The following is a 22,879-nucleotide window of genomic DNA, read 5'->3' on the forward strand; positions in this document are numbered from 1 at the left end:
ACATGTACAGTAGGAAGGTATAATGATGATTGAGAATGTGGTGACAATAGAATGCAGTAAACATAGCTTAGGGCACTGTTCTCTGGGAGGTTGTGTAAGAGGTGTTAAATCTGTAATTACAGCGTTGCATGAAAAGTAAACCAGAATGCCGCTGATTTAAAGACACACATGGAAGACGAGAAGTTCTGATCAGACTTTCAGGAATGAAGTGAGTTCAGAAAAGTGCTTTTTCACAAGAAACTACCAGGTGTACAACATGCTGTTTTACAAGTCTTTAATATTAAAGTGGAATTCCTTTTTGTGGTCATCCATTTTAATGGAGTTCCGTATATATTGTTAAAATACATTATTGGGATTTAAGAAACAAATTTTTTATTATGGATAATATTCTTTGATTTAATTTTGTGCCAATTTTTAAATGTAAAGTAGCATCTTTTACAGGGGCTTTGTGCAGTCCCAATGGACTGAAAATATTTGATTTATTCATCAGTATTTTCATGCAGTCCAGGTAAAGGACAATGCCATGATATTTTCCGTGTTTTCGTAAATGGTAAATGTATGTAGAAGCACTAACATTTAAGTACCTTTGTGTGGTCAGTGTTTCTTTTCTCCTCTCTGCCTGACACCCTGCTGTGTCACACTTATTGATTCAGCCTTTAACTTATTGATGAGGCCTTTGGGCGGGGGTCTCTGGCACAGCTGTGTCTTTCTGTACCACCATTGTGTCTGTCCTAAATACCCATTCGGCATTCTTTAACCCACACAACACAGGAAAGCTGAAACTAATTAGTGTTTTGTCGTGAATTTTGTGTTTTTTTCCCCCTCACAGACTTCACATATACATAAGAGGTTTCAATGCTTCACCTTTGTCGAACACACACTGGTAGTCAGCAACGTAGCTGTGTGTATGTGTGTGTGTGTGTGTATTGAGTTCTGTATTTTGTAATATTTTCACTGTTCTCCACAAAAAACTTCCAGATTGTCTGGATTGACTGAGTTCAGTTTGAAAAGGAGCACATATTACAAAACAGACTGATGATGTAAACAGATGCAGAATAACTAACACGTGGCTTCTGCAGAAAGAAAACATCCGTAATGTCTGGTACATGCAGAGAATCTGGCCTACCACTCTTCCAAAACTTCACCTCCAGAGGTTTGTACGTTTCTAGAAGTTGGGAGGTCTTTTTACAGGATTTCCCTTTTTTCCCCTTGGCCCATTAAAATTTAAGTTATGCAACCTGTGGCCACTAGATGGTGGGCAGGAGGTCAGTAACTTCAAGTAGACATGACCCTGCATGGGAAGAGGCACAGATAGTGGAAGGGTAAAATCACAGCTAGAAGTTAAAGTGACAGTGGAAAGTGAATTTAGATGTGTTTGAGTGCATTTCACTGTGGAGTCTGATAAGAAGAGGAAAGCATACAGAGATAGCAAACCTGTGGGAGTCACACAGAAAGAAAACGTGAGAGAGACAGCGCAGTGAAGCAGGGGACAGGGCTGAGACTGAAGGGGGGTCGGGGGAGTGGTTAGCCTTGCTGGCTGCCTGTATATAGAGAAGACAGAGTCTGACAGAGCAGATCCTGTGAGGGAAAGAGGGAAGCAGAGAAGAGGGAGACTGACCTTTTAGCCAAACTCGTCTTTACCTGTGAATGACTTCCTGAACACCACATCAACAAAGCTTACACTTTTATATCGGATTACTAAAGCAGGATTTCTTTCTCCACTCAAGGTAACAAACAGTTTGTTTTTTTTCTTCTTCTGCGGAGGGGCAGGTGCAGCCTGCACGTCACTGCACAGCTTACACTGTTCTCGTATTACTTTAAACATCTCTCTGAACATTTAATCATCCCTTTATTCTCTGCATTGTCTTATATTATTTTAAAGCCTGTGCTGTTTCAAGGTATTTACCTTCAGGGTGTGGGATTGAAGGGCACATTATTCAGGACATTTTTTTCTGAAAGGTTATTGGGTCCAGTGTGGGTGTTCCTCAGATAATACACAGACTCACCTGTTGTGGTGGTGTCCTGGTAAGACATCTGTTATGGTGTTGTAAATACTCCCCACAATGACCTGTTTTACAAATAGAGCTGAACAGTCAGAGGAGTCAAGGATTGTGTGCCACAGAGGGAAGTAGAGCTGAAAGGGCTTTTTATACACTCACAGCGAGCCAAGACTGAGTTATCTGGTGGGAGGTGGAGCAGTGATATCTCAAAGTTCAGCTGTGTGAAGGAGAGTGAAAGAGTCACGTGTGTGATCAGTCTGCTTTCTGAAATCACAACATGGAATGTGCCACTTTGTTAGCAGTGTCTAGCTGAAGAGCGAGAGCTCTGTTTCTGTAAAGTACAGTGTAATACAATAAATGAGTCCATTTTAATTTTGGATTCTCCCGTTTGTGCCATTTGAAACAGTGTTTCTCCTGTTGAATTAGATGTCTGGTGTTTTATCTCTAAGTGGCGCTCACTTTACGGACCGTGGTCCTGATGCTGGCTCTGTATTTGTCTGTGTGTACATATATATGTATGTTTGTGTGTGTACTGAAGGGTCATCTGTCCTGTGGATGCAGTAGTTTGGCTGCAGCTGTCTGGAGCACTGATTAGCCATCTGGCAGTGTGTGAAACATCAGTGTGCTCAGATTAAAATCTGTTATATTGCATCATACACTCCCCCATTGTCTTGTTATCCTCCACATATTGACTTTTATGTGAAACTTTGTCTCATAATAAAAAGTGACTGACAAATAGAGTGAAATATTTCACTGGAGATTAACAGTGAGTTTAAGCAACAGATGAGGTATAGTGTCAGGTGGCAGAATTATGATCATCACTGGATTCTATTCGCTATCAGCTTGACCTGAAGGCCTCTGAGCAGACTGGTGGGTGTTTTATTGCACTGCTGCTTGGAGTCTGCCACAACAAAACACTTGTGTAAAGGAGGAGACCTGCCCATCCCATGCTGCCATATGCCTCTCTCTGTGTGTGTGCGTGTGTGTGCGCGCGCGTTTGGACTAAAGGCACAGTCATGCAGAAAACAGACCAGCAAAGATCTTTTCCGGAGCCTCGCTTTATGTGCAGAGTGTCCATTGTTCCCAGAGATCTGATTAGATAATTAATGATGCTATTTATGTAACAAACCCCTCCCATTGGTCCAACCTTGCCCTACTCACACAAACAAACAGCAGTACGTATGGATGATGGTGTGACCTTTAAGGCTCACAATATAAGAGAGCAGACATGTGTAGGAAAAGAACTGGTGCTCAGACCTGACACCTGAAATGACCCCCCCAGCACACTTAAAACCCCTCTGTTTCTGCCATTGAGTGGCTCTCTTCTTTCCCTCGCTTCTTGCTAAGTGCATTTTCACATTTAGCTGCTGTTTGTCTTGGCTGTTTAAAAGGAACTTTGGGAAAATAAGTAGAAGATCTCCAAGAATCACATGGTTTTTTGTATTTGGACCATTTGCTGCCAGCTCTGTTATCTTTTGTGTGTATGTATGTGTGTGTGTGTGTGTGTTCCACCAATGGAGTATTGTGTATGTGAATTACACAGCAGGAGGTGGATGGTGTGTTGGCAGCAGTCATATCCCAATTACCCTGTAACCTCCGCCCTCAATTCCAGTGAAGTGTGAAGTATTTAGACTGTGTCTTCTTGAGAAAAGCAGGCCATCATAGTTCTGTTCATTAGATAGTTATCTTAATCTCATCCTTTTTTTGTATTTCCTGTTCCCTTTAGCAGATTCATCATGAAGCTCATTCTGTTGACTGCAGCAGTGCTGCTCCTGGTGGTGGGAGAGGGGACTGCAGACAGAATCCTATCTAGGAGGACCAAGAGGGAGCTTGCCAGTCCGCTCCATGTTGGCGGGATCAGGGACCCATTTGGCTCATACTGCCAGAGGAGAGGAGGGTGCTGCCCTGGCAGGGATGACCTGTGCACAGTGCCATACCTGGACACCATCTGCTACTGTGACCTGTTCTGCAACCGCACCGTGTCCGACTGCTGCCCAGACTTCTGGAGTCACTGTTTAGGCGTGGAGCCACCTTTTATTGGTATATACATGCACAAATGTGTGTTTTTATGTGGGGGTGTGTGTGTGGGCCTGTGAGCTAGACATGTGAACATGAATTGCAGTTACATACCTGTGACGCCCTGGCCTCACTGTGTTCAGCCTCTTTCTGCAGCTCCTCCTTCATTATATCTAGCCCTCCATGTGTTCAAAATGAACATGTTGATTTCACTAGTTTCTTCTTTAGTTGAAGCTAATGACTTCCAACCAGTATTGTATGTGGTAAAGTCCTAATAAATCCCATACTCCACCCTCTGTAGCTGCTCAGTTGGCTACATTTTGAACTCCCCACACAAGCTTTAGCACCATTCTCTCAGTGCAGAGGTGTAAAAATATGCCAGCAAGAGCAAAAGCCTACCTGAGAACAGTGCAATGAACAGTAGGCTTCTTATTAACCCAGACAGAGTGAGGAGGGGTGGATGGAGGGATGAATGGAGGTCAGGCAAAAGAATGTTGGCTATGTGGAGGGTGGGATTGACAGACAATGGGTACAGGACGGGTGGTAGAGGAGTCGGTGTAGGTATAAGTTCACTGGTCGAAAAACTCATGAGGTGACATGTGTGTGTGCACTCACACCTGTCTGACCACACATTTGGTCTCGAGGAAAGTTATGTCTTTCAAAAGGAAGGAAATGACAGGTTTTCTCTGTCATCTTTAAACAGAGACCTGTCTCTAAACAGATGTTTGTAGTCCATAATATGTATTTTCAGTGTGTTAAGGTTCAGTTCTACATCCGGTCTTTATTACACTAATGTGACTTATTTTCTACTTATTTTGTTATAATAGACTGCATGAGACAGCTGTGAATGGGAAGACTGGTGTGTGAGGGCCTCAACCATAAATCACTCTATCAGCTCAGGGACTCACACCAGAGGCCAGGCAACCTGCTCACACTGTAAATTCCCAGCCAGCTCATGCCCTAAATTCCACATGAAATTCACACTGACAGCGCCTTCCACTGTAAATCAGGTTGCAGATAAATGTCCCTGTTACTCTGTCAGCAAGTCAATAAAGTTTTCACAATCCATAAGTGCAAACTTATAACGTCAAATGAATTCCTAAGGAATGCCAGTGCTGTGTCACTGCTAAGTAGTGCCTGTGCTTTATGATAATGCTGAGTGGACTTTACTTCGCGGCTGCAGCTCACAAATGTTTGTCATTTTTCTGTGTTTAATTATTTATGTAATAGGAGGGGGGGCTCTCCCCTCTATCTCACATGAGGTGGTGAAGTGGAGTGTAAGCTGGTTAAAGCATGACGAAAGCCTGGGAAGGCAGGAAAGAAGCTAACGCCACATTCCTGCAGTGGATTATTGAAGCTCAGAGCTCAATAGACCTCACATATTCTTTGTGTGTGTTTTCTGCACACAAACACACAACTTACTGTTTTTTGTTGTGGTTGCAAGTAAAGGAGTATGGCCAGTATGTTTGTATAGTGTATTAACTGTGTGCGTGCTGTACATGCAAGTGCATCTCGTGTGTCTATATGTGAGGCTCGGCTTTCATAGAGATTAGTGGAAGGATCTTTGTTGTTTAGCCACATCAAACCCATGTATACTAAATTGCCCCTCTTTGTCGTTTCTCAGGCACCTGTGAAAGAAATGGAAACAGGTTCTTTACTGGACAAACATACAAAGAGAACTGCAATTTATGGTATGTGAACCCGTCTTACTCTTTTTTACAAGCATAGAGTTTTCTCTCACCTTCTGACTGTGCCCGGTTTCCACTGAAAAGATTCCATTTTATTTTCATGTTGCACCACAACAAATAAACATCATCATATTTCTCTGTATCCCTCTCCGGCGTACAGTACCAGAAACTGTTAAAATGTCTGTGCACACCATGTGTTTCCAATAACAAATTCACTGGTGGCAATGTGGAGTTATAGTTTATATTCATGGTCTTGCACTGATCACATGATTCATACAGTCTGATCTTTATTCACTCACAGACTCACTTTCCCTTCATCAACACCCTATATTCTTCCCCTGAGGAGCCACTAAGAAAGGCACATGCATAAATAATATTTTCTATCTGAACATTAAAAGTTTTCAAATGGAGTTCCTCAGCAGGCCAGTATGACCTTTAACATCCTTTAAGTGTTTATATTTTGTAAAGCTTCAACATGCTTGTTTTGACTCCTTCAGTTCTCCTTGATAGTGTTTTCCAATTCATTAACGGGACAGATGGGCAGACGTACAAACACTTTATGACCCTGACAGGAAGAGTTTCTAAAAACAGCATTTGGGTGTCTGCTTTTTGCATGACAGACGGCAGTCATGGAGATGTAGTGCACTCCTGAAGAGACTGGAGGGAGGAGGTAAAAGTCAGTGAAGGCAGGAAGTTGAATTCCTCACCTGTTCTCCACCCTAGTTTCTCACATCTGTGTCATTCCATGTTCCTCACAGTCTCAGTTGGTGTGAACATGCACACTCGTAGAGAAATGTTGATTTATGATCCATTTGTATGTTTGTATTTGTTTTCAAATGACAATAACACTGTTTGTCCAGGCCCAGCTGTTAACCCCACTGATCTGAGCTGTTCCTGACACAAGTAGCTGTGTTGTGTCAATCTAATTGCCCTGTAATATGAGTCTTATCAAGACACCTCAATTAGGATGAGGGACAGGTCCTGATGGCTGCATAGACAGACAGAGATGGAAGCTGATAAATGCTGAGGCTATTTCTTGAGTAGCTGTGAGGTGAATATGGGCTCTAGTGTTCCAGGTCATACAGAAAACAACATATATGTGCTAACCCCCCTTTCACCTTTAAACAAAAGGGTCTTATGCACATACACTCTCACATGTGCTTGTTAAAGCAATACACACAGACACTTGAAAAATTGCACCACAACTTTGGCACAGAGGGACACACTCACTCCCTTTTCAAACTCCTACTCTCTCCACTTGTTGATTTCCCAAATGTGTGTCTTCCCAGCTCTTTTCTTTTAGCAACTGCAGGGTGGAGAGCAGTGCTTCCGCTTTAGGTCGACAGGCAGCTCTCCTCCTTATTTTTTCCCCTCCAAAGGCTCTCATTAGTGAGCTCCTGCACACTCTTATCTGCACCTTCTTCCCTGATATCAACAAAATGAAGCCTTGTTTGTGTCAACTATTATAACGCTAGGGGCTGTAACATCAGAGTTCTACTGGCCAAAAGAATTCATGATAACAACTGATGTGTATGACCTGAGTCTCTGGCGGCTCTTTCTCTGTTTTCTGTGATGTGTCTGTCTAGGTCGCGTGTGTTATTTCGTCAGTCATCCCATTCTGACATGATTTTTTCCTGTCAGACAAGAGTTGTCACGCACTCTCAGCTAGCATCTTCATCTGCTTTTTGTTGTTGTATAGCGGAGTGTAAAGGGGCATTACTGCCACCTACTGTGACAAAACAAGAACTCAAACCGTGTTCATTGTTATACACAGTGTATCAGTATTAGCATTGATTGCAGCATATTGTGAAACCCCTTAACTACACTTAATAACTTTAAATGCTCTGACAGCAGTGTTGGAAAACATGTAAACTATCTAACTTTGTAGCAGGAAATAACTGCAGGTCTGACAGCACGACCTCCCTAACACAGCACCTATGTTCAGTGTTGTTTGTGTAAAAACAAACCTGGTATGTGTGCAGCCTTTTGTTGTGTTAATGGGATTTCCAGCTGAGGCCTTTTCCCCCCCTGATCTTGGCATCCTGATATCTTTTTATCTGAAAAGTAGCGCCTCCTTCTTGCACCGTCATTTTAACAGCCTGAAGAAGAGGCTCTATCTATGCTTTTGAGTTGGCCGCCTGTCTGCCTATACCGCACGTCAGATCAGATCCCAGCCAAAGCCAGCATTCTGAGTTGTATAGTTTCTCTGAGGGTGTAGATACCTTGTATCTGACACACAGAGATCAGCGGTCAGATCCAGGGAGACGCCGCGCCTCATGTCATACAGCTGTGTGTAGGTTCTCCTGGGTGTAAAAGGTGTCTGTCTTTAATAGGGAGTGTGACAGAGAATGTAAAATATGGGCCCCCCACTGTCCTCATATTTTATTTTCTGTCTCCCCCTCCATCACCATAAATCTGTCAGTAGACCTATCCCCCATGTGTCCATGGCTATTACTGTACGAACATGCTGCTGTTTTTTACCTGACACCGAGCTGCAGGCCTGCTGTAGGGAGGAAGCGGCAAAAGGTCATTGTTGCGTTCCTCTAATCAAAAGCCTTCAGATGGTGCCTGTGGGACACAGAGCAGACAGTCACTGATATAAACTTTGCAACTGTGCGTGTATTTCTCTGTAGGTGTACACTGTATGTACACAAACATGTCTGAGACGTAGCAGTAAGGAGTGGAGTGATACTGTTTGTAGGTTTCTGTGTGACTAAAGGGGAATTCATCCTCCTCATCACTGTGTGTGTTTAATGATTGTCTTGGGCAGGCCCCCCCCCTCGGTAAATATGATGTCTCATGTACAGGCGGCTTTATAATGTAGATGTCTTTACACGCCTGTGTGGGGAAACACCCCTCATTCCTCCTGTCTCACCACAGACTGTCCTTATAACATTATTCGTCCAGGATTCAGAAAACAAGGAATCAACCTAATATTCAACATTTAAAAGCTGAGTAATATCTGAGGCAGGGTATATATCATCAGAAAGTCTATTTTTGAGCATCCTTCTGAGAGTAGCCATCTGTGTGTCATCATTAATATCCTGCTCTCTTATCGTGATTTCATCCGTCTAAAAATGGATCTGCATTCTGCAGCCTTAAAAGGCTGAATGCTCCCTTTAACCTTTCCTTCTGTTTTTCTTTATTGGCTATTTTTCCACTTGTTGACATTCCCGTCTCAATTAATTTCTTAGTTGGGAATTCCTCTGAGCCTCAAACATACTGTTCTTTCCCTTTTTGTCGTTGTCTTTATTTGTCCTAACATACATATAAAAATAAAAAGCCACGTAGTTCCAGCTGCTTCAGCCTTCCCTAACAATCCCTTCATTTTTTTCCTCCTCTTGTAGTACCTGTGGGACTACAGGACGTTGGGAGTGTGAGCAGAATGCCTGTCTAATAGAGTCTGACATGATCCATGCTGTCAACAGAGGAAACTATGGGTAAGAAGAAATAAACACCAAAAGAGGAGCTATGATATTCATGGATCTGCTATAAAACGTTTATGGAAACCTTTTTTCTGTCTTTCTGTTGCCAGGTGGAAGGCAGCTAACTACAGTCAGTTTTATGGCATGACTTTGGATGAGGGCATCCGATACCGCCTGGGCACACAAAGACCCACCAGAACTATCATGAACATGAATGAGATTCAGGTACAGTACAGCCTGCTGTCAGAAACTTGTGGGTGGTCAGGTTTTTAAAGGGTCATATTCTTCTCTCAAGTGCCCCTGAGGAGGTCATGTAATACTTTATACTTGGTGCTACTGTGTAGTAGGTGGTATTTTTACCTACTTGGCAACGGGGAGACCTAACATTTTTAAAAAATTGTATATTGAATTATATATTATATATATTGTATAATTGTAGATTGACCTATGTGCCCTACATGTATGCATGAGTGACACAAGAAGGAAGCAGGAAGTTGTTGGGACAAGTGAGAATGTTGATTTAAGTGAAATGTGACAGCTGCATTGTATCTTTTCAATTTTCTACAAGCTCCTGCATACCTGCTGTGAATTGGTGAGTCGAGATATGCAGGTTTTAAAACCTATTACAAAAGAGAACAAGAAACGCTGATCAAAACGTTTTTCAACTTAATCAGGGTGGCCTGTTGGAATGCGATGGCGTCGCTGCCTGGAACTCGGTGTCCTCTGATCCGCTTGGCCTTGTTTGCATTTTACCCAGACAGATTACATAAGACGGAACCAAAACATCAGGCTAAGAAGACGGAGGAGATGCTGGATGCCTTCAGTCTACGCCACCACCCTCCATCCATCCATTCCCACAAAAAAACTTAAGAACCCCCCCCCCCCTTCTCCTTCCGCTGTCAGCGTGTCCCTACCTGTGCCAGATCAACCAGATCAGAGCCCATTCATAAACCTCAGCCCCTCCCTCTGTCTTTTTATAGATGCCTTTGCAAATTCATGAATGAATTTATCAGACAAATCACATTTTTTCCGCATTTCATCTTCTTCACGCCTTTAGATTGGAGGCTTTTTGGACTTTGACCTTCCACAACTGCAAATCTCTGACCAGCAGTGCATTCCTTGGTTATGTATCAGGTGCTCAGAATACTTCAGAGGAATGCTGCGCAGGCAGCCAGGGTCTTTATGAAAGGGAGGGGAAGTCAGTCGTACAGAAGTGTGTGCTCAGTTATCACATATTACTGAGAGATTAGGAAAGCCTCCAACCTCGCGTGGAGATTAATAGATGAAGTATGTTTGGCATCTTAGAGCTACCTGAAAGTAAATGTGAACCATCAGGACTTATCATTGAATTGATATTAATATTTTCAATAGAAAAAATGCTTTCTGGGAGCTTTTAGTTAAGTGGGTCTGAGTGACGCACTCAGCTTCCCTCTGATGTAACCAAACGTGGTCATGGTTTCAAAGGGAGAATTGCCATCAAAGGTTCTTGTCTATTTCTGCCGCATCAGAGATGGACACTGGGCCAAATCGCCTGTGAAGAAGCCTCTTCTGCTGCATGGTTGATTAGCTGACTTACGTAATCTGCCTGTGATCCAAACTCGCCAAACAAAGCTCTCCATAGTATTTTAATTGCAGCCTTCAGTTTGTGTGCTTGTTGTGGGCAAACAATTACACTGTGCTGCCCAACAGAGGCCACATTCAAATTCAGGTTGAATGGCTGGAATCCCTGTTTGACATGTTGGACTGTCAATAGCTGTTGTCCTAAGAGGGATGTGTCCATTAAGAGTCAATTTTGAATGTGACTGTCCAATAAATGTAAATCAAACAATAAGTCTTTATTTATGATATATTTTTGCTCAATCTTTATTTTTCTGCCCTTCTCTCAGATGAACATGGATCCTCAGGGTGACCGCTTGCCCCTTTACTTCAATTCGGTAGAAAAGTGGCCCGGAAAAATTCACGAACCACTTGATCAAGGCAACTGTGCTGCTTCCTGGGCCTTCTCCACTGCAGGTGGGTCCTAGTGAAAAGGTTCTTTTTCTCAGCTAGATGTGTTAATCCAAAAACAAAAGAACAAGAAGAGGGCCAGTATTAATCTTGTTTATCTTGTTCATTAGCTGTGGCATCAGACAGAATCTCCATCCAATCAATGGGTCACATGACTCCTCAGCTGTCCCCCCAAAATCTCATCTCCTGTGACACACGGAACCAGGGAGGCTGTGCTGGAGGACGCTTAGATGGAGCCTGGTGGTATCTCCGGCGCAGAGGGTCAGCTTTTCTTCCATTATCATTAATAGTTGTGATTACTTGAATGATCACTGCATACTCACATCTCTCACTCCGCCCTGATAGAGTCGTGACAGAAGACTGTTACCCGTACCGGCCCCCACATCAAACACCAGCTGAGGTCGGTCGCTGTATGATGCAGAGTCGCTCTATCGGCAGGGGGAAGAGACAAGCCACGCAGCGCTGCCCCAACACACACAACTACCACAACGACATCTACCAGTCCACGCCACCCTACAGACTCTCAACCAATGTAAGCACTGCGGCACAACACATTCAAAACTGTTTGTGCTTTATGCTACAGATTTGAAACCTTAAAAACAAAACTCAACCGTGAGGGCCACACTCCTTGAGCAGATTGGTCGAGATAGTTTCAGTAGGGTGTTTAGATTACTTCAGATTTTACAGAAAGTCATGATGTCACTTTTAAAGTGCCACTTGCCCTCTAAAACTTTGTCCTAACTCTGTTCAAATTTAGCCTCATTGGTTCTGGTTTGGCAGCAGACAATGACATCACGTTGATGTTATTTAAACTGCTGTAACAAAAAGCTAAAGTTAGACTTCCTTGTGCTACAGTGGACATAATCTGCTTCACGTGTGGTGTGTTTTTGCACTTTCCTCATGCGTACTTGACTCGCCTGTGAATGACCATGAGAATGTACTGAATTAAGTGCTGAACTCTGAACAAGGGGCAGAGGATGTATTTTTACCAGCTTCCAGGAAATAAGATTAGGGATAAAAACAGTTACTTTAAACAATATTATGAAATTGGACAGTTTATCTGTACATACTGTAGCACTGGATAACCATTACATCGGGTGAATCATACCATTTTACAGTCGGCTCTTTGGATGTTGTTAAGCCATTAAAGACTTTTGAATTATATTCCTGTTTACCTTTGATCCAATGACTCAGCATGTACAGCATCAATCAGCTGATGTTTATCATATGAGGAAAGAGGTAAATATTTGTATTATTATTTTATTGTTATTTAAAGGCACCGTTTAAAGGTACAAAGCACCTCTGCCCTCTCTGTACATACATCTCCCCCTGTTCAGTGTCTAAGCTGCACCCAACATGTAGGTTTAGCATAGCATCCATCAGCTCTAAATGACTGCTAATGCCTCCTAAAATCATTACAGCCTGTTGTTTTTGTGTCTGAATACCCTGGGAAGTCAATAAGTCAGGCATAAGACCAATAAGACCCTGGGTCCTTGCTGAACTCAATCTTGTTATCTGACTTTTAACTTCCAGGGGGGTTGTTTTCATCCTCTCCATTTTACTGACATGTAATGATCTTTCTGTCTGTGTCTCTGCTGTGCCTGTAAATCGTTCCCTCTATCGTGTCTCTTAGGAAAAGGAGATTATGAAGGAGATAATGGATAATGGCCCTGTGCAAGGTAAGGTGATGCCTTTTGTGTGTGTGTCAAATACTTCTGTAAATAATATTTAATGTCCCAAGTGAGTGTGGCTCAAAATAACCCTGCCCTCCTCAGGGACACACAAATTAAAACATAAGCACCTTATGGCAGAGTGTTTGGTGTCTGACAGAGGATGATGTCATGTTTGTCATCCTAATGATTCTGTCCTGAGTTTCAACTTTGACCCCTCCACCTGGTCAGAAATGATGGACCTTCATGTCAGTGATGGCAGTGACTGACTGTCCTTTCTTGCCTTGTCTGGCCCATCTGCTCTGCTGTCAAGACCACTTGAATAGTCTGTGTGTGTCCTCTGTGAGCCTGAGCAAGCCTCTTATTTTTTTTTTTATTATTGTTCAGCAGCGGTGCAGCAACACCGAGTGGCTTCACATGAAGTTTTCTTTTTGTCCTTTGAGTTTCCCTTTAACACAAAGACCTCACGGTGTGTGTGTGTGTATGTGTGTGAGCTGTTAAAGTTCACTTAGTGTTCTCAGTTGGGGAGCACCGAAATGTGCAGGTGGATTTTATTTATTGTACATTCACATACACATGCAGAACTTTCCTCTTTGATGTGTGGGTGTGTGCCTCTCAAGGGAAGCATCAAAATGTGTTTAGTGAAATTACTTGATTGCTTTTAGATTAATCTGAGTTTGAATAAGATTTCTATCTCTGTTCCCTAAAAGATTCAAAGGATAATGAGAGTGTGTATATCCGGTTATTCACCCTACCTTTTTTGTTCTTGCAGCTATTATGGAAGTCCACGAAGACTTCTTTGTCTACAAGAGTGGAATCTACAAACACACCGATGTCAGCTTCACCAAGCTGCCACAGTACCGTAAACATGGCACACATTCAGTCCGGATCACCGGGTGAGTCACCAGAATATAGAAACAGCACTGAACAAGTCTTTTTTCGGGGTCAGTTTTTGAACCAGCAGTTTTGGTCATAGCTCAAGCTTGATATTTGTACAAACACGATTGGACTCAACATAAATATACTTTGGCTTTGTGTTTAATGATGAAAGCTTTTTGCTCTGCGTTATCAACAGGAACCCCATGTGCCATGTTAAACAAACTTTTTCATGTTCTTCAATGGTCAGTTTTCTTTTCCCTTTTTTGGGTCAAATATGTTTAGTCCACTATTGATAAAGATAAAACAGTCCCTACGGCCCCTATGGTCACACATTGCATAGTTACTATCTGTTGTACACTAAAAGTGTTTGTTTTATGCTGTCGTGCATTTGTGTGTACACATGCCAGGTCATTCTTGATAGGAATCCATCCATAATGTTGTCAGACACTTATGATAACAATCTGAGCCTGAGTCAGCAAAACACTTAATGGCCTGTGGACAAATGCCCCCAGTGTGTTTATGCTTGCCAGTCATAGCATTCAGTTTCAATATTGGACCCATTTTTTTTACTATTCATCAGTTTTAACCAAAATTAGGGAACATTTTTTAAAACTCACAGATTATCCTGAAGCCTCAGGCTGGTGTGTCTGACACCACTTCAGCAGAAAAGGTTGAGGATGAATCAGGTTTTAATTGTGCAGTTACTTGTTTGATTCAAAGCTCTGCTTGCACATGTGTTTGCACACATATGAATAAGCCTCACTCCCAGACGATTGCTCTGGTAGACACGCCTTGGCTCCGCTCCTCCGCCTGCCTCAGACAACATCCCCTTCCCCCATCAAGTAACTTGGGCGACCACAAATATGCAGGCGGGTAGACGGCTGACACACCTGGACTTACCTGCCCCCACCCCTACTCTGTCTTTCATTATTCCCTCTCTCTCCTGCTACATCTCCACTATAGCACTGTGTTGTCTCCATCATCACTTTTCATCTGCCCGTCTCGCTCCCTGACTGTCCCGCTTCCTCTCTTTTTTCCCCCTCTTCACATCCAAGCCAAAATACTCCTGTTATCATGTACACCATCCCCAGACAGACAGTTAGCTGTCTGGTGTGTTATTATGTGTTCTTTGGAGGGCAGTAGGAGGCCAGGAGGGGGTTCTGACCTGCAAAATGTCATAAACAGCATTTTTTACTTGTAAATAGTTGACAGGACTCCCCTCTGTGGTTCGTCCAGCTGTTTTTAACGTGGTGTCTGTCGTGACAATGATATGTTGCTGCTCACAAATCTCACTTTACAAATTGGAACCCTATTATGGGGGGCTAAGGAATGTATGTTTTGTGACCATGACCATCCTTCGGTGGCCTGATCCTGACCTGGACAATAGCTTTTCTCTGGCAGCTTTCACTGACATCATGTGTAGGCATGTGTATGAGCCTGTTCTTAAAGCACATGCTCCATGAGAACAAACTGTTTTCAAATGTCTTTCTGCTAAACTGAGTATTCACATGTTTCTTCACCATGCATGTATCAAGACCACACCCTTTGGAGTGTAATTACAACCTCAGTGTCAATAAACAGTGAAGGTATGCAGAGTGTGAGGATCAGGAATCCCAGGTTTCCTGAACACCTTCTCCTCTGGATGTACCAGCAGCAGCAGCAGCAGCAGCAGCAGCAGCACAGGTTTCAGGATGGATGGAGCAGAGCGAGAGAGGAGGTGGTAGGCAGAGGGTTGAGGAGGGCACAGTGTTTTTTTGAGCTCCAACCTGCCAGCCACAGGCATCAGTGTGTTTACATAGGCCAAATCCCATAGCTGTGCATTCCTTTAAGCCCAGGGCCTGGGAAAGTTTGTGGAAAGAGCATTGAGGTCCACTGTGGTGGAAAGGGCATTGTCTGGCCGGCTGATCCTGACTGCACCAGACAGAGAGAGGGGGATCAATCCCCCCGGAGAAAGGGTCAGGTTTGGGATGAGGGGCGTTGAATGAGGGTGGGGTACATGGGCACTGCGGTATGTCCATCATTGTCCTCCGCGAGCAAGTGAGCTGATTGGAGCCTGATAACAGATCAGGAGTGGTCTGATTTTGTCTGCCTCTGTACCAATAAGTAAAGAAATCAGGCATGCATATGGAATCACGCAAACATATACAGGCGTGTGTGTGTTCACTCCTGATTTACAGATCCTTTTCCTCTGGTCTATTTTGGCCTGTTTTGTTTACATGGCTGTTATTAATGTCTGCTCCTGATCAGTGTGACGTTTGTCTCCCCTCAGAGTAACACTAGGCTAATAAAGTAACTCACTGATGGACAGTTGGCATGGTCTGCCGGTGTTGTGGCGGCTGGCTACCGAGTTGGCACGATCTAAGGCCATCCGCTCTATTCCCAGCATTCCTTTCCCTTATAAAAGATAACAAACGAGTGGGTACCGGGAGTCTCTTGGGAAACCAAAGGCAGGGAGTGCAAAAACAGGATGGGAATTGGCTTTGGGAGAATGTTTTGATCTTGACTAGCAGAAACGGCGGGCGTTGGCAGCAGCTAAGCTAGGACCAAAGTGCGTGGCATGATGGGAATTTATGGGCCTTTGCCAAAGTTTCCTGACAAACTGCCAGCTCCACGCGTGTGTATTTGTGTGTTTAGAAATATCTTGTCCTGTTTTGGTGTCCGCTGTTTGTGCATTGACGGGACTGAGGTGGTATTCACTTCCTCATAACCTATCCTCTCCATCCTGTCTCTGGAGCACGGAAATGGCAGAGGAAAAGGGGAATTCCTTGTTCTTTGGAATGATGTAGGAGTCAAACTAGGCGCCATCCAAATATTCTTTTTTCAGGATGTTGTTAACAAGAAGAAAGTTTTTCTTAACACTACCCATGACCCTTGCTTTTCGTATCTGAGCTGACGACATTCCTGATAAGTGTTTACAGCACATGCAGCTCTGATACACTATCGATGTAGCTGTTAACTCTTCTGATTCATCATCCTCTCTGCTTTGTTGTCCAGGTGGGGAGAAGATCGAAACTTTGATGGAACATCGAGAAAATATTGGGTACGTTTGTTTTTTTTCAGTATGTAAAGCACACATCTGTTTGTCCAGCTGCTGAGCTGCCTGCGGGAATACAGTTTAACATAACTGGTGATTGATAAGTTTGTGGCCTAAAGTGGAGGCAGGTATAAAATAATACAAATATTATCTCAATAGTCTGAGAAAATGGAAAACTTACTCCAAATGTTTGTTTTTCTTTGTTTTTTTTTATATGATAAGGATTAAGAAACAAATCAAATTTTTGTCACTTTGTTCCCAGATTGCTGCCAACTCCTGGGGAAAGAACTGGGGAGAGAACGGCTACTTCCGTATTGCTCGTGGGGGCAATGAGTGTGAGATCGAGTCATTTGTGATCGGTGTGTGGGGCAGAGTAACGATGGAGGACATGCACAATCACCATCACCACCACCACCGTCGCCGACACATTTAAAGACACTGCAGATGCTAAAAACCCCACGAGACCTTTGTTTTTGTCTCAGCTACAGTTTTTAAATCGGGGACGGCCTCAAAATCAACTCCAGAGCCCCTCTCCTTTTACATCTTACTTCACTCTGGGGATCAGTATCAATTACTCTTCTCCACCCTCTCTACCTTTTAAACAGAACAGCCCTCCCCACCTCCCTTGTTACTCAATGTTTATGGCACCAAAACAAATACTACGCTAAAGTTCTTTAACTTTGCCTTGTGATCAGGCACCTCAGGTACCTACTGCTCCAAAGACCACACATCTCAGAATCCTCAGAATACTATCTGGTGAAAGATGCTCATGTCAAAGGTGGGTGATGACAGGCAGAGAAGCTCCATCTGATCCTTTTTATTCCTCCTGGATACTTAGTCCTTTCTAGCTCTAAATCCACCAGACAAGAGATGAACCCAGCATCCTAGAGACAGCTTGGAAAAGTGGAAATCTGAGAGCCAGATTATCAGACATCAGACCCTTTTAAAAAGACACGCCCTGCTAAACTGTGTAACCTGATAATATATCATAGGTGCCCTTACTGACATGTATCAGAGGCAGAGTTGGACGCCTCTGACCTCTTTAGAGGAAAGTTATCAGCTGCAGGCTGTAGATTTTCTCTGAATTTCGGCTCAATATTTGGCAACATGAGGTGGTGTCAAATGCAGAGTTTAAGAATGAGTCCTCATACGATTAGACATGTAAAAGCAAGATAATAAATCATGTAACAGATGATAATGTGGCCCTTCATGTTTTTGGTCCAGAAACCATCAGCAGAAATGATATTAATGCTATGTGTGTGAAACCTATACAATGAGCATATGTTAAATGTAAGCCCCTCCTAACACAGATTAAACAATCCACACCAGGTCACCGGCCTAGCACCAACTCTAGGATGTCTGCTGGTACAAAATCCACAGATGACACATTTCCTTGCTGTCTTGTGAGCCATGGACAGTCCAGGGTCACGTTCACCTTTAACACTTTCACTGCCATTAAACACATATGTTTTGGGGCTGCATGTTAGACATCAGACTCTATATGCAAAGATAAAGATATAAATAAAAGCCATGCTTCATCATTCCTGACCCCAACACTTAACAATGAAACACTGATGAGCTGGGAGGTTGAATAGATGTAATGCCTTAAAAAAAAAGAAAGAAAAAAAGTGTGTTTTGACCGCTGATAAAGAAAGTCGTCTTAATGGACTCTGTTTTGTGTACACTGTTACAAATTGAGCTAAAGATGTTATTTTTTTTGTTGCAGTCATATTTTAAAGTTTTATTTTACTACTTGTGTTAAGATGTACTGTACCTAGTAAGTTTCACTCTGTCGCTTTTTTGCTAGTTGTAAGTGTGTGAACACAGCGAGGAGGATGAGGGCAAATGCTGCTGCTAAAGTCGTCTGTGCTGCGATATCTGTCTTTAGCTAGATGCATCGGTGTGTAATAAACACGTACAGCCACTTCTGACTAACACTGAAACAGATTGGAGTCACACGGAATGCAGATGAGCTGGAAAGCTTGTTTAAGTTCTCATTTTGTTCCTTGAGGCCTGTGCCTATCTTTGCTACAGCTTTAGATTCCTCTATTTCAACTGTTGTTTTGTTTTTGTTTTTTTAGCATAGCTTCACTTGAAAAGTAAAACATATTAAACACAGCATATTATTACCATGTACTTTAAATTACATCCCAGCTTGCTTAAGCTATAACTTCAAAAGACTTTTCCATTTCTTCATCATCATGTCTTGTGATCTTTAAGATCTTTCTTCAGGCATGAATAAGCAGTTATAAAAGCAAAGAGAACTGCCTGGATGGACAAGCAATGTGCAGAGTGGTGGAGGAGCTGGAGAGTGTTTCTCATGCGATGTTTGCTTTCATTCAGAAGTAAGGGCGAAGGCAGGGAACCATCAAGAGCAGCCCGACATGAGATGCACAAAAGGTTTACAGTGAATGACTTTACACCAAGAACAATGTGAAAATGAGTCAGTTGAATCTTTATTCTTATTTGTGGACAAGTTGTTCCTTCAAAAGAGAAAAGATTTCTAAACATGACTGTGTGGCAGTCGTCACTACCAGTCTGTAACAGGTTGCAGTATAAACTGGTGTGTGTATTGTGGGATTTGACCAAAGCTGGATATTTTCTATCTGTTGACCAGAAACCTCTTATTTGGTGCGTGATCTCATGCAGTGAAAACCTTCATACACAACTTAATTTTTCTAAGATACAGATTCAGATGGGACCAACTGCAGTTACCTAAATCTGTTTCATAGAAAGTTTTTTTTTTTAAATTTTCAACCAAAAACTTTTCTCCAACTACACAACCTCTCCATCAGAGGAGCTGCAGCAGACATCCACTCAGAAGTTGTGTGTTAGCATCAAATGAACCACTTCATATTCACTGATGTGTAGACTTTATTTATGATGAGATGTGTAAATTATATACAATTGTTCCTCTTTGTTTTCCTGTGCAATGTGTTATCTCCCTGTCTCTTGTACTGTGTGCACTAAATGTGCTCAGTTACACAATAAAGCCTTTCAAAAAACCACACCTGTGCCATGAAACAAAGGAAAAGTGCTGTCATTTCGCACATGCAGGCTACATCAGGTGGTGCGTGTATGAGATTTCAGAATGTTTGTGATCAGTGAGGAGGGACTGGGTGCTTGGGATGAAGCTCGACAGGATGTGGCTGAGTGGAATGGGGACAGTTTTTATAAGGTCCTGCTGCGTCAGCGTACTCTTCTATCACTGAGAGCAATAACTCGACCATCACTCAGTGGAGAATGAGGGGAGGGAGTATGAGCTGTGGTAACAAATGGAGGCAAAGTAAGGAAGGTGTAAGTCCTGATCACCTGTTAACTAGAAGCCAAAGCTCTGCTGGCTGCAGGTTTGTTTGTGTGTTTTGTGTCTGTCCCACAAAAACACCTGTGGATGAAGATCTGTCTCAGAGGGGGACAGTGCTGAAACCTGGTGAAAAGACACACTGCTGTTTAAAGTGGGAGAAATAACAGGTCTGCAAAAATATTGGGGGAACTGTCACATATATCAGCAGTGAAAAGTACCAGCTGTTCTCATGGATGAGCACTTTTCTTTTTCTTTTTTTTACTATGTAGGAGCGGCTGTATCCTTACATTCCTGCATCAGATCTACTATAATTAGCACATTTAGGATGGCACCACTCTTACTGCACATTTAAGTGACCTGCTTCTGTTCCAATACATGAGCCTTTAAAACAGAATTTTACCATAAAATGTCTCATGCCACACCAAATAAATGTTAAATTTAAATGTGAAAAGACTTAAATGTATGGAAAGTTGTTACAGTCACAGCACAGACTGTTACACGCAGGCCCCAGTGAGAGCCTTCCAGCTGGCTATGAAGGAATCTGGAGAAAAGCAGTCAATATTACAGGGCTTATCTCTCTACAGCAGCCACAGGGACCAAGTATGGAAACTTGGATCAAGGCATCTGTTTACATTTCGCTCATTGTTTCTGCGTCACCAAAGCATTCAGTACCTCAGCAGCTTACGGGCTACTTTCCTCACAGCTGATGAAGAGGAATGGACAAAGAAAGAGGAAGCATTTATTACAGATAGAGGCGGTGAAACAATCAGCGGCTGGAGACCCCACCCTGGTCCAGGAACATGATCTTCTTCTTTTTCCAGCCTGTTCGACACAAACTCCCTCCCTCTGCTGTGTATGTTTGTTACAAAGACGTCTGGAAGTATGGAAGATCTTGTTGAGCCCAAGGCAGGGAGCTTTCCCAGAAACAACAATCCAATAAAGAACATGCATTTTACTGTTGGTTAGAGGAAATAAGGTAAAAATCAAATAGCTATAGGCTACGGACATATGTATATATACCTTTGATGTCTTGTTCTCTGCGGTGTGGAATATATTTACATGAAATACCAGAAATATACTGCCACTATAAAGTGTTTCCTGAGGGGATGTTACATTTGTTCCACCATTGTATAGCTTTAGATAAATGGCAAACCACCTGTGGTCTACCACATATTCAGTCCCTGATCCAGTCTGTGATGTGAAGCCCGCATCCCTCTTTAAACCTTTGCTCTGGTGTTTTAGTGCTGCCATCTTCTGGTGGCCTCTCAACACAAAAAACTTCACACTCACCGAGCACCAACAACACTCCAAATGTGAAAATACCACTAATATTACACCCATTAGACACAATATTTCTTTTATTATTTAATTTTTGATCTGTGCTATTCCTAAAAAACCTTTTAAAAAACATGTTAAGCAGACCGTCCTTTCAGTATTGACATCAGACGTCATCTCTTTAGTAGATCAGTCCAGACTGCCTTGTTCTGCTCGTGTTTTATTCAGAGAGGCAGCATCCTGTCTGCCTCCCTCTAGCGTGGACCAGTTCCTCTCCTGCATTCACACATTCTGTAGGCACATATGTAGAAAATACCTGCAACAGACAAAGTGTGATTTTATAATGGAATTAGTTGCACTTACACATATTTTAATCTTTTAGACCACCTTGCAGTCTTTGAAGTTGTGCTCGTCCCGCCTTTCTCACCTGCAAAGAAGTTCATGAGCATGGCCACCCAGCCCAGTATGTACGACCAGGAGAAGCGCCAATCACCAAAGCGCCTTCCCAGGAAGTTGACCGTCACTCCGGTGTAGATGGCCATTCCCAGCAGAACAAAGAAAGCTGACGGAAAAATGATGAGGCACATCTAAGTGACATACACTGTACTGTAATTACGTATATGTGTGTGTTTGTGTTGTACAGAGATCACTCACTGGAGACAAAAAACATGATTCCTGCAGCAAATGAGCGGTTGAACCTCTCAAAGGAGGAGAAGTGTGAGAAGGACATGATGCCAGCGATGATGCCTGCGAAGCACGACATCCCTGAAAGGATCATGAAGGCCCTGGTGGCATTCCAGTAAGCTGCAAGAAAGCAGGTGGAGATCAACAACATGCAGTGTAACAAACATATCCTTATGCTAAATGAACTCTGACACAGTGATCTTCATCACCAGCTTCAGGCTCTGGGATCAGCTCTGAAGCCTTTCAAGCTGTTCAAACAATCTAACTGCTGAGAACTCAGGCAGAGAGTTGATCCCACACATACACACACACACACTCACTCACTTTTGATTTGTTGCAACAACCTTTGATGCCTCACACAGAATTTTTAAGAACGCTGTGTGTCTTACCTATGCTGTCTGTCTGCATGTAGCACTTGTTGGACATGCAGTACCTCCACAGACCCTGGTGGGCATAGTTTCCAGACAGACGGTACTGCATCCAGTAGTCCGTGGCAGTGGACACCACTAACAGGATGTTCCCCACAATAGCACAAAACAGGCCCCCTCCCATGAAGCTGTACATCTTGAGCTGAGGTATTGGGGCAGCTGCAGAGCGACTGAGAGCAAAGTGGATGTTAGGCATAGTAACAATATTATATCTGTGTGACTGCACTACGTACTGTGTCAAAATCAGGCAGAAAAAAAATAAACATAAAATCTATTCATACTCGAACACGTCATGTCAGCTGAATAACATTTTATAATAGTAAGTTAAATGAGCCTCAAGATAAAAATGGCAGAAAAATGAAAATATCTCTCTTTTGCTACAACATGTAAAACACGCTCTCACTGTGCAGCTAATCTAGAATGTGAAGCAGAAAGGATCACACATTTACCTCCTCTTCAGTGGAAACAT

The 22,879-nt window shown here is 42.9% G+C and overlaps 2 protein-coding genes across 3 annotated transcripts; one reads left to right on the forward strand and one right to left on the reverse strand.

Moving 5' to 3' along the window:
- Positions 1–1,559: 1,559 nt before the first annotated feature.
- On the forward strand, positions 1,560–19,727 carry tinagl1 (tubulointerstitial nephritis antigen-like 1). Of its 2 annotated transcripts, none has more exons than XM_028395765.1 (12): positions 1,560–1,727; positions 3,730–4,040; positions 5,641–5,707; positions 9,052–9,144; positions 9,240–9,354; positions 11,016–11,142; positions 11,247–11,397; positions 11,482–11,668; positions 12,770–12,815; positions 13,579–13,702; positions 16,680–16,725; positions 16,982–19,727. In XM_028395765.1, exons 2-12 carry the CDS (start codon positions 3,737–3,739, stop codon positions 17,150–17,152), a joined length of 1,431 nt encoding a protein of 476 aa, XP_028251566.1. In that variant the 5' UTR covers positions 1,560–1,727; positions 3,730–3,736; the 3' UTR covers positions 17,153–19,727. The 2 variants fall into 2 exon arrangements, with proteins under 2 accessions (XP_028251566.1, XP_028251556.1); XM_028395755.1 differs by having other exon boundaries at positions 1,561–1,727; positions 3,727–4,040.
- Positions 19,728–21,552: 1,825 nt separating this feature from the next.
- On the reverse strand, positions 21,553–22,879 carry LOC114431916 (lens fiber membrane intrinsic protein-like). Its single transcript, XM_028399596.1, has 5 exons — positions 22,860–22,879; positions 22,372–22,580; positions 21,953–22,102; positions 21,726–21,860; positions 21,553–21,614 (listed from the first exon to the last, which is right to left on the reverse strand). The coding sequence occupies exons 1-5, from the start codon at positions 22,877–22,879 to the stop codon at positions 21,553–21,555; spliced, it is 576 nt and encodes a 191-aa protein (XP_028255397.1).

Source organism: Parambassis ranga, chromosome 2 (genome assembly GCF_900634625.1).
Source record: "Parambassis ranga chromosome 2, fParRan2.1, whole genome shotgun sequence".
Lineage (NCBI taxonomy): Eukaryota > Metazoa > Chordata > Actinopteri > Ambassidae > Parambassis > Parambassis ranga.

Coding starts and splice junctions, on each gene's coding strand:
- tinagl1 (XM_028395765.1), top strand. CDS start 3,737: ATGAAGCTCATTCTGTTGACTGCAGCAGTGCTGCTCCTGGTGGTGGGA. Junction 5,708..9,051: donor AAAGAGAACTGCAATTTATG/GTATGTGAACCC, acceptor CTCCTCTTGTAG/TACCTGTGGGACTACAGGAC. Junction 12,816..13,578: donor GGATAATGGCCCTGTGCAAG/GTAAGGTGATGC, acceptor TTGTTCTTGCAG/CTATTATGGAAGTCCACGAA.
- LOC114431916 (XM_028399596.1), bottom strand. CDS start 22,879: ATGTTTCCACTGAAGAGGAG. Junction 22,581..22,859: donor ATGTTTCCACTGAAGAGGAG/GTAAATGTGTGA, acceptor CTTTGCTCTCAG/TCGCTCTGCAGCTGCCCCAA. Junction 21,861..21,952: donor AATCATGTTTTTTGTCTCCA/GTGAGTGATCTC, acceptor TTTTTCCGTCAG/CTTTCTTTGTTCTGCTGGGA.